General features: G+C 37.4%; 1 protein-coding gene across 2 annotated transcripts in view; it reads right to left on the reverse strand.

Annotated features, from left to right (window-relative positions):
• Positions 1-1640: 1640 nt before the first annotated feature.
• The window catches only part of LOC119075946 (furin-like protease 2), a 196903-nt gene continuing 186135 nt past the window's right edge, over positions 1641-12408 (reverse strand). For both annotated transcript variants that reach the window (XM_037182510.1, XM_037182509.1), the window contains exons 15-17: positions 4490-4768; positions 2515-2726; positions 1641-2213 (exon numbers count right to left, since the gene is read on the reverse strand). In XM_037182510.1, the coding sequence (XP_037038405.1) occupies positions 1995-2213; positions 2515-2726; positions 4490-4768 (710 nt within the window). In that variant the 3' untranslated portion in view covers positions 1641-1994. The remainder of the gene's footprint in view (positions 2214-2514; positions 2727-4489; positions 4769-12408) is intronic.

Below are 12408 nucleotides of genomic sequence, written 5' to 3' on the forward strand. Positions count from 1 at the left end.
AAAATTTACAAAGAAATTTGTTGACGTTTAGGTTATGTTCATATCTGTGGATGAAATCGCCGTCGTTCGTGTTGTCAAAGATGGGGTTTACAGTTATTTTATTTTTGTCGCTGTACGGCAAAGACAATCTAAATTTCGAAATCTGTTTTCGAAGTTTTCCTCTAATCGATCTATTGGTGAATTGCGGTAAAACTGACACCTTTAGCTTAATGATCTGATCAAGGATCACGATCACGACTCTCGTGAATTTCGATTCGTATCTTTAGACCCGTACGAAGTACTGGGGTCTTATAGGTTTACCCATACGTTTGTAACACGTCGAATTGGACTCCCTGAGTAAGGGGAAACCTATTGTGGTTGTCTAGAGATGCCAAATCCGCGAAAAAAAATGTCCGTCTGTCTGTCCGTCTGTCTGTCCGTCTGTCCGTCTGTCCGTCTGTCTGTCTGCACGATAACTTGAGTAAAACGCATCCGATTTTGAAAATTCTTTTTTTTTCCGTTTGGTAATGTCAAAAGACAGGCTAAGTTCGAAGATGAGTGATTTTGGATCGACCCCTCCCGAGCTGTGGCCCAATAAGTGCTGTACGGTTTTTCGAAGATATCTCCGGACATTTAAACGTTAAACTTGTAAGTGATACGTCAAATAAAAGGTATTTACAATAATTTATAGATAATTACTCTAGATAGCTCTAGATTTACGAGTAGAGCGACCTTGATACAAAACTTTTTCATCAATAATTCTTGTAGAGCAGAAAGTATGGCATATTTGGTATCGTTGTAAAGCTTAGACTCTAAGCTACCATATAAGCAACCACGTTGACAGAAATACTCTTACCAGTAAGGTATTGAAGCGTCCAAAGTTCACCGAGGGTAGCCTAAAAGAGCAATTTCTGAAAATGTAACAGAAAACCTCGATTCAAAAATATTTTTTTTGCTGTTCAAAAGGGTTTGCAAAACTAGTCTATGATCACCATTCAAAGGCTTCCCCGGTTGCTTTGTAAAGGAGATATCAATCTTTTAAAATGGTGAAATTTTTACTTTTAGCTACTATTGCTCGATGAAGAAATTATCGAGAGCCATAATTTTTACACTGTAAATCTTAGAATTTGTCCCTCTATCAATTCCAATGTAAATCTTAAGTCCTCACTGTTTCACAAGCCCTGGCTGACGCTGGTGCTGGTTCTCAGGAACAGCTAAGGGGATTTTGCTAAAACTTGTTTACTTGAACAGCACTTCTCTTCCCCAACTCATTTATGAAAAAAACCTGGATGTTAACTTACACGTTTATTTAAAAATTTTAAGCCTCACCGTGTAGCGATATTTCATTTTATAAATTGTTCTACAAAGACTACGTCACACATTTCTGGTAGAGATTTTGTTGGGATTTCCATATACTTCAAAACTCCTGATACGTTGGTTTTATCCTCCATACAAATTGGTCGAAGAATTCGCGATTTCACTCTTAAAATAAAAGAATGTCTTTTGATAAGTTCATCAGTCAAGGGACCTAGAAAAGGTGGGACCTAGTGAGGAAGTTATCGAAAAATACTCACCATATGCCGACGTAAATTTTTCCGGTGGAGAATGTCTTTTGGGGTAGGTGGTGTCAATTGCGACTCAAAAGAGAAACTCTTGCAAACTCGAAATAGAAATAATTTTTTTTTTATTTCAAAACAGTCAATAATTTCCAAATAATAAAAAACGTTCATAAACCTTTATGCACACATCCCCAAAAAATTTTGTTTTTTTTTTGTTTTGTTTTTAAATTCTCATCGGTTTCGTTTAATTCGTTTAATATAAAACTACTTTTTCTTCTCGTATATAACATTTTGTTTTATCTTCTCCTCAGTTGTTTTTTCTTCTGCTTTTTTTTGAAATTTATTTTATTTTCAATTTTTTTTTGTTTAAGTTTTTTTGTTCCATTTTTTTTCTTTATTTTTAAATTTTATTTCATTGCCCCTAAACTATTACATTTCCGTCTCTCACACTCCCTCTCACGTATTAGCATAAAACGTAATTTCATTCCCGTTATGTTCATCGTCTTCTTCATCGTCGTCGTCACTAAAGTTTAATGTTGATGCCATCATTGGTGCCGAATCGCCGTCATCATCACCACATGGTATGGCCACGGTGTTCGTTCCCGATCCAGATGACCTTTTCCCTTTCGATAGCTTATTGTATTTAACGTTGGTGTGCGATTTGTAGCTATTTCTCTGCGGAATGGACAGAAAGAAAAAAATTGATTTTCATATTTTGGCTCAACAGAATTCGATTGGTTCATTCGAAAATGAAATCGGTTTTTTTTTTCGTTGGATCAGTTTCACTTTTTGTATCTGTTCCAAGGTATCAGCTGTCAAAACGTCATCCATAGAGACATAACCAAAAAATTATTGTTGACAAAATGGTCACAACAGGTTATGGCCCTGTGTATGCTCTCGTTCGTTTTCGTCTTGTCAAATATCGTTTTTACCGAAACAATGGAACATTACGTTAAATGTCATTGCTAACACACACCTGTAGCGTTGCGAATATGATGACAAAAACGGTCACAATCAGCAAACAGGCAGCGACGGTAATCGCTGTTATCGTTGTGTAAATCGAGCCGACATTGGATAGGGCACCGTTTGACTCGTCACCGTTACCGAACAGACCATCGTCGCCGAATTGCTGTTCAGCTCCGATTGCAATGCGACGCTTTCCCGCTGGTGATGAATTTATGCAGCCACCTGTGAGTTCAACAGAAAGATTTTGGTTCAGTGAGAATTCTTTGTTTGTTTTCACGTTACAGTTTGCAGAAGAATGAACGTTTGGAAACTTAAAAGAAAATTTTTATTTTTGATTTTATGCATGAAGATTGCAAGTTACTTGACAATGAAATTGAAATTTGGAAATAAAATTTTTGTTTTACGCGCCCTGACGAGATTTGAACCCCAGACCTCTTGCGTATGAAGCAAGCGTTCTACGTATCAAACCACAGGACTGTGGTTTGATACGTAGAACGCTTGCTTCATACGCAAGAGGTCTGGGGTTCAAATCTCGTCAGGGCGCGTAAAACAAAAATTTTATTTCCAAATTTCAATTTCATTGTCAAGTAACTTGCAATCTTCATGCATAAAATATTATTTCAATGTTCGGAACACCACCGAAGCAATACAACATTCAAAATAAAAATTTATTTTTGATTTTTTCAAATTTTCCTTTAGGCCAGGACACCGATTCTCGGAACATTCATATCTTGACAGTACGAATGTTACGAGGATCTTTGTCCAGAATCAATTGGAAAATATGAAGAAAGCCTTCACCTGGTCCTAATTTTTCCAATTTTCGGGAACTTTCTCGAAATCAAGAAAATTCAAATTTCGAAGTGACTATTTGCAGGCGAAGGTGCCTGCGAATTGCATCTAAGTCCAAATTTTATGGATTTCCCCCAATTTTCCAAAATTTTCTTATAAGATTTTCTTAAGTTTTCTTTGTTTTACTCTTCGAACTATCTAGCTATCTGTTGACACCGAACGATTTTCAATTTACTTTATGTTTCGTCTCATTACTGCCTGTTAGCACTACCAATTTGCTAAATAAAATACCAAATTTTTAGCCGGACAACTCTGATAACAATCGATTCATCTTCAGAAATTACCGTAGCATTACCGATAACGCTAAAGCTAGCTGTGTTGATGTCAAAGAATATAAACACAAAAAATATGGATGCCAAGTTTAGCGCGTATTTAAGTGCAGCGCCACAATTCGTTCACTGTAGCGCTAATGATTTCTATGGAATTCGGTGAAAATGACAGCATGAATGTTGGAAAAGTATTCCAACACTGCAAAAACTCCATTGAAATCCTAGATGCTACAATGAAGTGATCTTGCGCTTGGAACTCGAAACTTCGGTTTATTTTCCGTGAATTCCTTTGCGAAAGTGATTCATTCGGAAACAACCTGGTGACACTCGCAAAATCACTCGTCTGTTTTTGAGAAACTGGCTGCGGTAACTGACATTTTGACAAGTATAATTATATACCTCGGCCTCGGCTCGAATAAACTTGACGAAAAAACAGCTACCTAAAATTGCTGCTCAAAAACACACTTCTGAGTGTGCTTTCATCCAAAACTGTTACCTCATGAAATGAATTACTTTCACAGCATCTATAATGTAATGTCAATTCAACCGCTGCGAACATTTAAACGTTGTCGTTTGGGTGGTGTGCCATTGCAATACTTTACATCAAAAAATCAACATGCGGAATGTGTTACGTCCCTTAAATTTTCCGCCATTTCCAATACATTTCCATGGCTGCAAATGCCTATCGCACATATGTACCTCGTGTGGAACTATACCAATAGGTCACCCCAGTCCATTTACACTCGAATAAACTAACCGAAAACTACCATTTCCATTCAACATGTCCATTAGTTTCTTCTCATATTTCCTCTCTGCATGACTCGGTGTGTTCATTTGATATGAAATCCAAAAACCCCACAAACTCACCTGTATCTTTATCACAATGGCAACACGACTGATCCTCTGGTAATGCATCTGTCGGACAGCAAGGCACACATTGATTATTTAATCGGTCGAGATGTAGTGGAAAGGCGCATGTAACACATGAATACTGTCCGGGGCCACTGCACGACCTACACGATTCATGGCATGTTTTGCATTGTTGCGTCGGCGGGTCGTAGAATTGCGATCCAAGACATTCGATGCACAAGCCATTGTCCAACATGAAATGGGACGGACATGATGTGCAAGCCAGTGGACCGGCATCTAAATGAGAAGAAGAGAAAGGAAAATGAATTGTAAAACGTGGAAATTGTAAGAGGTTTTGGTTTTGTGTTTTCATTATATTTGTTTTCGGCTGGTAGAGATTGTACATTCAAACCAACCATTGTTGGTAAATCAAAGGACTTGTCTGAAGGATAAGAAAAACATTTTCCAATTTTAACAATAAAATCCCGGTTCATGTTTGTTTGTCCTACGTGCACCAATGTAAATACAAAAACCCCCAACAACCAGCCCACACACATGACCCGAAGGCATCGGAATATATTTTCATTTTCAGAAGTTTTGGATGTAAATAAACAGCCGCCGATATATTGGGGGAAGACGTTGAAACTGATGAATGATTCTGTGAATGCTCAGAGGTGAATGTTGAGGTAAAATGTTTTTTAGTCTAGATGCACGATCACAACTTGGAGAACCGTAAGAATTCTGTCATTTCTCATCTCCTTGACATGTTGATGTTCCTTATGCTTCTCGGTTCGATAACGTTAGGCGCAAAATTTTCATTTTCTTTCATATTTGAGTCGAGTAGGTCCGTAAGTAACGACTAGTCATTTTAAAAAGACCTGACTGGCAGCACTGAGGGATATTTAAGTTAATTTATTTCAGTGATGCCAGCCAGGTCCCTTTCACATTTGCAACGAAATACTGTCGTATTTAAACGAGACAATGAGCTTTTGAACGATTTTTTGAGCTTAAAACTCTGATTTGTCTCTGTATTCATTTCATTTGTGTGACAGCTGTCAAGTAAACAAAGAAAAAATTGAAGACGTTTAGTTGAGAGCAAAGTATATAAACATACTGAAGGTAATGCAAATCCACAAAAACTCACGGAACCCTACTTTCGGGTGAATATAATTTTTACAATGTTGGCCACTAGTTAAATTCACTTTGTTAGGTTGCATCTTTATACTCAACACAAAAAATTGTATGCAGAACAACACATTTCTACCAACATTAAAACGCCAATCGTCACGCAAGCAACATAACAAGTCTTATATTCACCCGAAACTTGGGTTCCGTAAAATTTGTGATCCGCTCAGCATTTGCATTACCTTCAGTATGTTTATATACTTTGGTTGAGAGTTCTCTCTCAAAAATTCATTTTGATTCATCGGCTGCTGTTTAACTGTCATGCAAACGGATGAACCATTTTCGAAACGGATTAAGCTTAAAGCTCAGTTGAAGTCGCTCGATCGATCGGTATCATTGTTAACTTCACGAAGCTTTCAGAAATTCTTTCACTTTCCCACAGTAGAGCTTAAAGCTCTCGGTATTTCAATCCGGTTAACATATTCGATCCCGCTCTCTATTAACCCCAATCAGATTTCCATCGAACCATACATTCACCTCTGTGCATGATCCCCCAAAAAAGGATATTGCAAATTATCGGCAACAAAAAAATTTGACCCCAATAAGGCAAATATGTAACTTGTACCAAATTACATGCTTTCGAATGGGGAAAATGTATTTAATCATACAGCGCTCATAGAGGATGGGATATATGTTATTCCGTCGTGTATGTATATGAAATGTTTGTTTCAGTTTTTCATCTCCCTTATGTTCTCGTAGCGAATATATTCGCTTATTTCATTGATGCAGTTACGGGGGCGCGCGATACAAAGTCGAAACTTCAACGTTGTAAATCTCTTCCAACTATTGCGGAAATTTTTCGTAACAAACTTTTTGACTTCGAAATTTATCTCTCCGTTTGTATCGCGCTGTTATGGGTGTGGGAGTGAGAATTGTCTGAGGTTTTCTGCAACTGTGGGAAGTTTGTTATTTATTGTTTTATTGTGTGGAATCTAAAATTCAGCGTAGTATCAAACATAATATGAGACACTCAAACCAATACTGAAATGGGTCACTTTTCGGCACTCGGTGCGAAAATGGTTATTTTCTCAACTCAGTGACGAAAAATTGGGCTTTCATTGACTGGGTTGAGAAAAACGTTTTGGTGATGAAAATGCTTTTTTAGCCACACGATGTGTATTGTCACACTCGGCCACAGTGCCGGACTGACTCTATCGAAAGGCGCATAGGAAGCTACACAGAAAGATTTAATCAAGATTAAGGCTCGGAACGGGTCGGGTTCGGTCAGACCGGAACCCGAACTTGATTTAACCCGAACCTGAAAAATTATTTCGGGTTCAACCCGAACTTGACCCGAACTTGAATTTTCGATTTCGGGTTTAACCCGAACCTGACCTGAACCCGAAATTGTTCAACCCGAATTTGACCTGAACCTGAATTTTCAATTTCGGGTTCGACCCGAACCTGAACTGAACCCGAAATTTTAAATTTAATCGGGTTCGAAATTTTGAGCGTTTATTACACTAAAAAAAGTCAAAAATTTCGGGTTACCCGAACCCGACCTGATTAAATTTAAAATTTCGGGTTCAGTTCAGGTTCGGGTCGAACCCGAAATTGAAAATTCAGGTCCAGGTCAAATTCAGGTTGAACAATTTCGGGTTCAGGTCAGGTTCGGGTTAAACCCGAAATCGAAAATTCAAGTTCGGGTCAAGTTCGGGTTGAACCCGAAATAATTTTTCAGGTTCAGGTCATGAATCCGGTTCAGGTCAACCTGAACTAAAACAGGTCAACCCGAACCCGTTCCGAGCCTTAATCAAGATAGGCTCGAAATTTAACTAAAAGGCTCGAGGTTTGCCCGATTTCACCATAGAATCAGTCTGGCCCTGCTCGACCTGCGGTCTTAATCACTCGGTAGCATAAATAACTATTTGCAACTTGTAATGAAAGTTTCACTTTTCATCACTAAGTTGCGAAAAGATATCTACGGAGAGAAGTCCGAAAAGTCGAATTTTCGTGTGAGATTCGTTCATTCGAGACGTAGTCGTGGAAATAACTTAATGCCAGACTAATGGAATCGTTGTTCTTATAGTTAAGCTATTCATCGAATCATGACCGCACGTTAGTAAGCGGGCGTGACGCAAGTCCACTACCAAAAAAGTCTTAATTTTTTCTTGCGGTGACGTTCACTAATATGGCTACAATAGGTGTAAATCGTGGTTCGTAAAGTTCGTGAGTATGGCGATTTCGTAGACTTTTGACATAAAATATATGGAAGAAATGTCAAAAGCTCACGAAATTGCCATACTTACGAACTGTACGAACCATAATGGTTTACCCCTAATGATCCATTACACTGACGATTTCTATTTTACCCATATCATACTTCAACGGGAAGGTCATTCATTCACCGCTCATTCACATCAGTTAATTCGATTTCGAAAAATGCTTTCACTTCAAAGCGAAAAATTTGGAGCGATTCCACCCACAAGGAAAAGTGCAAAGAGCAAACGTTTCGATTTTATACGAAACCATATCACTTAACGCAATTTTGCATACGAAAATATCTCTCTAAATTGAACCTCGAATGTTTAATTTAACGTGCGGCAAAACCGTCGACTTAGTTAAACTGGGTGTGAGTTTGGTTTTTAGTTTGAGAGCGAATATTGTGTATAGTTATGCATATGAACCAACCAACCATCAAGTATGTACACATTAATTCGGTTGAAGCGAGAGTTAATGCTAAAACTAAATGTTTCATGATTCTCAACAGTTTTCCGGGACTGATATTTTATAATTAAATTTCCCATTTTGCACATAGAAAATGTTGCGAATTGGGAAACTTTTGCACACGTTTATTGAAATTGTTCCGACGGGTAGAATATCAACCGTTTTTAATGGCAACATTTACAATTATTTGAAGTGGAAATTTTCGTAGAAATTATTCCTCTTTTCAGCAGCTTATGATCGATGCGAAAACGATTCTTTTTTCTACGACAATTTGCTTCGTCAAAGTTTTTTTTTCTTCTTTTCTTTTCTCTAAATTAATTGAGCGTGTCGATTGTTTAATAGCACGACAGTGCCGGTAAAAGTAGCAACAAAAAGGGAACTTTGTTACCACTTTAGAACTATCTAGCAACCCGCACTCAATTTGCACCAAAGGATCTGTTTTATGCAACCAGGCGAAAAGACTGAGTGTCAGATTTCATTTGAGCGTTCTTAGAATATCGCAAGAACAATTCGCTATCTTGATTGCTAAATTGACTGGTGCAAATTCGAAGTTCGCCGATGAAGTATTTCTGGCGAAATTAAAATGTTTGTTCGAGATGCCGATGGCCAGGTTTATTAATCAAAAATAAATTGCTACCGTACAACCAACGCATAAGAACCTTAGAGAGGCAAATTTGTGAGAGGAAATATATGAAATTCTCTCACGAATTCGTCTCTCTTAAGTTTTCAGGCGTGGCACGGTAGATCGGTTCAAATCAAGTGAAATTTTAGAGCTTTCGCACGGTTTACCGGCAAAAGGTTTATTCAACATCTCCTAGTACATTGAGGGCACTATGTCACTATTGATTACTGACAAAAGATTCTTTCTTCTTCTGTAGACTTTATTGAATAGTTAGACTCAGATATTTGTACGCTGGATTCATTGGGTCGCATCATTGTTCTGGGTGCAGTTTGTTAAGGGCAGCAAACACCCTAACTACCCAGATTATGATACTTGTTCCGGGAAACATAGTATCGAGTGCTACGGTTTGAATAAAAATCCTGGATATGGAAACCGGGTTTTCGCAGTGTCGCAGATAAATTTTCTTGCTGGTCTGTTCCTGAACATTTGCCACTTTGCGACGCAGATTTTTTTGGTAAAATTTTGGTTGTTTCCAGTCAAATTTTTTTTGGTAAAAATTATTTGGCAGATGATGAGAAAAACTAAGCCAGCTTGTTTGAACTGGGTGTAAAATTTAATTTTTGCGTAACGAAGCTGAAAGCGTCAACTCTAGCGATATCATTCATTTTAGAAATTGTACTTCAAAGACTACGTCACACTTTTCTCGAAGAGATTTTTGTTGGGATATCAGTCGTTTTAGAAGTTTTAGAACACTGCTTTTTATAACAGAAATTCGGAAATTTGGCGAAATTTGAGAATTTGACGAAATTCGAAAATTTGACGAAAATCGAAAATTTGACGAAAATCAAAAATTTGACGAAAATCAAAAGTTTGACGAAATTCGAAAATTTGACGAAAATAGAAAATTTGACGAAATTCGAAAATTTGACGAAATTCGAAAAGTTGACGAAAATAGAAAATTTGACGAAATTCGAAAATTTGACGAAAATCGAAAAGTTGACGAAAATCGAAAATTTGACGAAAATCGAAAATTTGACGAAAATCGAAAATAGAAAATTTGACGAAATTCGAAAATTTGACGAAAATCGAAAATTTGACGAAAATCGAAAAGTTGACGAAAATCGAAAATTTGACGAAAATCGAAAATTTGACGAAAATCAAAAATTTGACAAAATTCGAAAATTTGACGATATTCGAAAATTTGACGAAATTTGACGAAAATCGAAAATTTGACAAAATTCGAAAATTTGACAAAATTCGAAAATTTGACGAAGAAAGTAATTCTCTATCTGCCACCATTCAAGAAATATCTCTAAAACCCCAATTGACCCACCCATTTCCAACTTTCGACATTTTTCACAAATGCCCTTCCTTTCTACTCGTAAAACTCTGAGACTTTGCGGAAGAAAGTAACTCTCTATCTGCCACCATTCAAGAAATACCTCTAAAAACATAATTGACCCACCCATTTCCAACTTTCGACATTTTTCACATATGCCCCTCTGTTCTACTTGTAAAACTCTGAGACTTTGCCGAAGAAAGTAATTCTCTACCTCTCATAACCCAAAAAAATATTAGTCGAGTAGCTCAAAATTTGGTTTTTTAAATTATTTTTTTGTTCAAATCGTGTTACGAATACCTTTCATTTGATGGGTCGCACGCCTCTGTGGGTTTCAATACAGCTAAGCTACAGCCGAAAACGCGTTCCCGACCCTCGAAAACCACACTCAGAAACCACTTCGAGAGGCCAATAAAACAAAATTCTGGTTTTTCCTGGGGTAATGGCGTATCACATTTTCATTTTTATGCTCACCCTGAGGTTCCTGCAAAATTTCATGGAGATTGGCTGACTAGTTTCCGACATCGACCGTCGATAGATAGACAGATAGACAGATAGACAGAAACATACAGAGTAAGTTGAAAGATTTTGATTGTTTGGAAAACGTTAATTTGGTGCATTTTCTATCAAAATGACCAACTTCAAAACGATGTATCTCCGGCAATTTTAAAGTTGCATAGTCGAGTGATAGCACGTTTTGCTCGTATTTGAAGCGCGAATAAGATAGAATAGGATTTGTCTTGATACAGGCCAAAGGAAAGAAACTTAAATTCTCGCCTATATATAGTTGCCGCGTCTCAAAAAATTTTCTTCGTTCTTTTTTTGGAAGTTAGACTGCGTCAAGTCCTCCGCTAACGCTCCGGACATGATGAATGTGTGGAACAAAGTGGACTAATAAAAATCGGAGACTGTTACCACGGCCAGCACGTTAAGGTGTTTATGACTGTAGAGGCTCACGATTCAAATTAATGTGAAAATTCTAAATTAAATTAGAATCTTCTCGCAGAGACCTTAGCTCCTTATTTTTAGACGTTCTGTTGGAAAGGACTCCGTACTTGTTCGAATAGCATTTCAACTGTACAATCGTCATGAAGAGCGAGAACATAATGATGCCTGTGATATCCATACCGTACCTGACATATAGGCGGCGTAATGAGATTTTTGCAATTACAAATGGTTTAAAGACGTACTCGAAATACGTTTGAGCCGGTATACTTCTGACTCTGCGAGGCATGTACTTCGATAATGAAAAAGTAACTTGAACAAGCTACGTGTACACTCACGTATACACGTGCAATTTGTAGTTTTGTGTGTACTTCAGCGATAAATAAATTTTTGATGGACTTTTATTCGCAACACAAAGCTGAAGAACTCTCGCTAAGTTTTGCGATTTCGTTTTTTTAAAATATATTTTCTATGTTAAGTATATCCTCATGAAATAAAGTCAAAGTGAAAACTTGTCGTCAGAGTGAATATACATAAAATTGAACAACTCTCACACTGAAAAGAAAATAAATAAAATGTTTAGTTCTGTGAAACTTGACGAGCAATGGGTATACACAACAAGTGCAAGTGGTTCGTTTTCTTTCTTTCTTTTTTTTACTTTTTCATGCTTAAGCTTTTTCGTTTGTCGTTTGCTCAGTTAAAAGTATAAATAATAATGCAAAAGCATGACAAAATTCTTGCGAATTCGATTTGGTCTGAAGCTAGTCTTTGAAATGTTTTTCACTCCCATTCTCTTCCTTTCCCCGTCGTCGTCTACTCAATTTCTGTCTCGTCGTTGCATAAAATCAAAGTAGGTAACAAGGAGGTGCGTGAAAACAGGCAAAATAAGCAAAGCAAGCTGATGTGCTTGCTCTCTCACCAATAGCTACCAATCGACAGATCCAATCTTTCAAAAATTTATATTTTCGAATTCGTCTCGTCAATACCCATTTGACATATCGCACATCATTTTTTGATGGATTTTTGATAGTCTCAAAGCAATCGGTGTATTTGCCTGTTTCCCGCGGTTTTTCGATGGGAAACAGTTAAATACGCCGATTGACGTGCCCACCTAACTTTCTAGCGTATAAACGTTGTTGTGACTCAACAGGAAGTGCTCCAAAAAAGCGAAGAAAATTT

Source organism: Bradysia coprophila, unplaced genomic scaffold, assembly GCF_014529535.1.
Source record: "Bradysia coprophila strain Holo2 unplaced genomic scaffold, BU_Bcop_v1 contig_232, whole genome shotgun sequence".
NCBI classification, from domain to species: Eukaryota; Metazoa; Arthropoda; class Insecta; order Diptera; family Sciaridae; genus Bradysia; species Bradysia coprophila.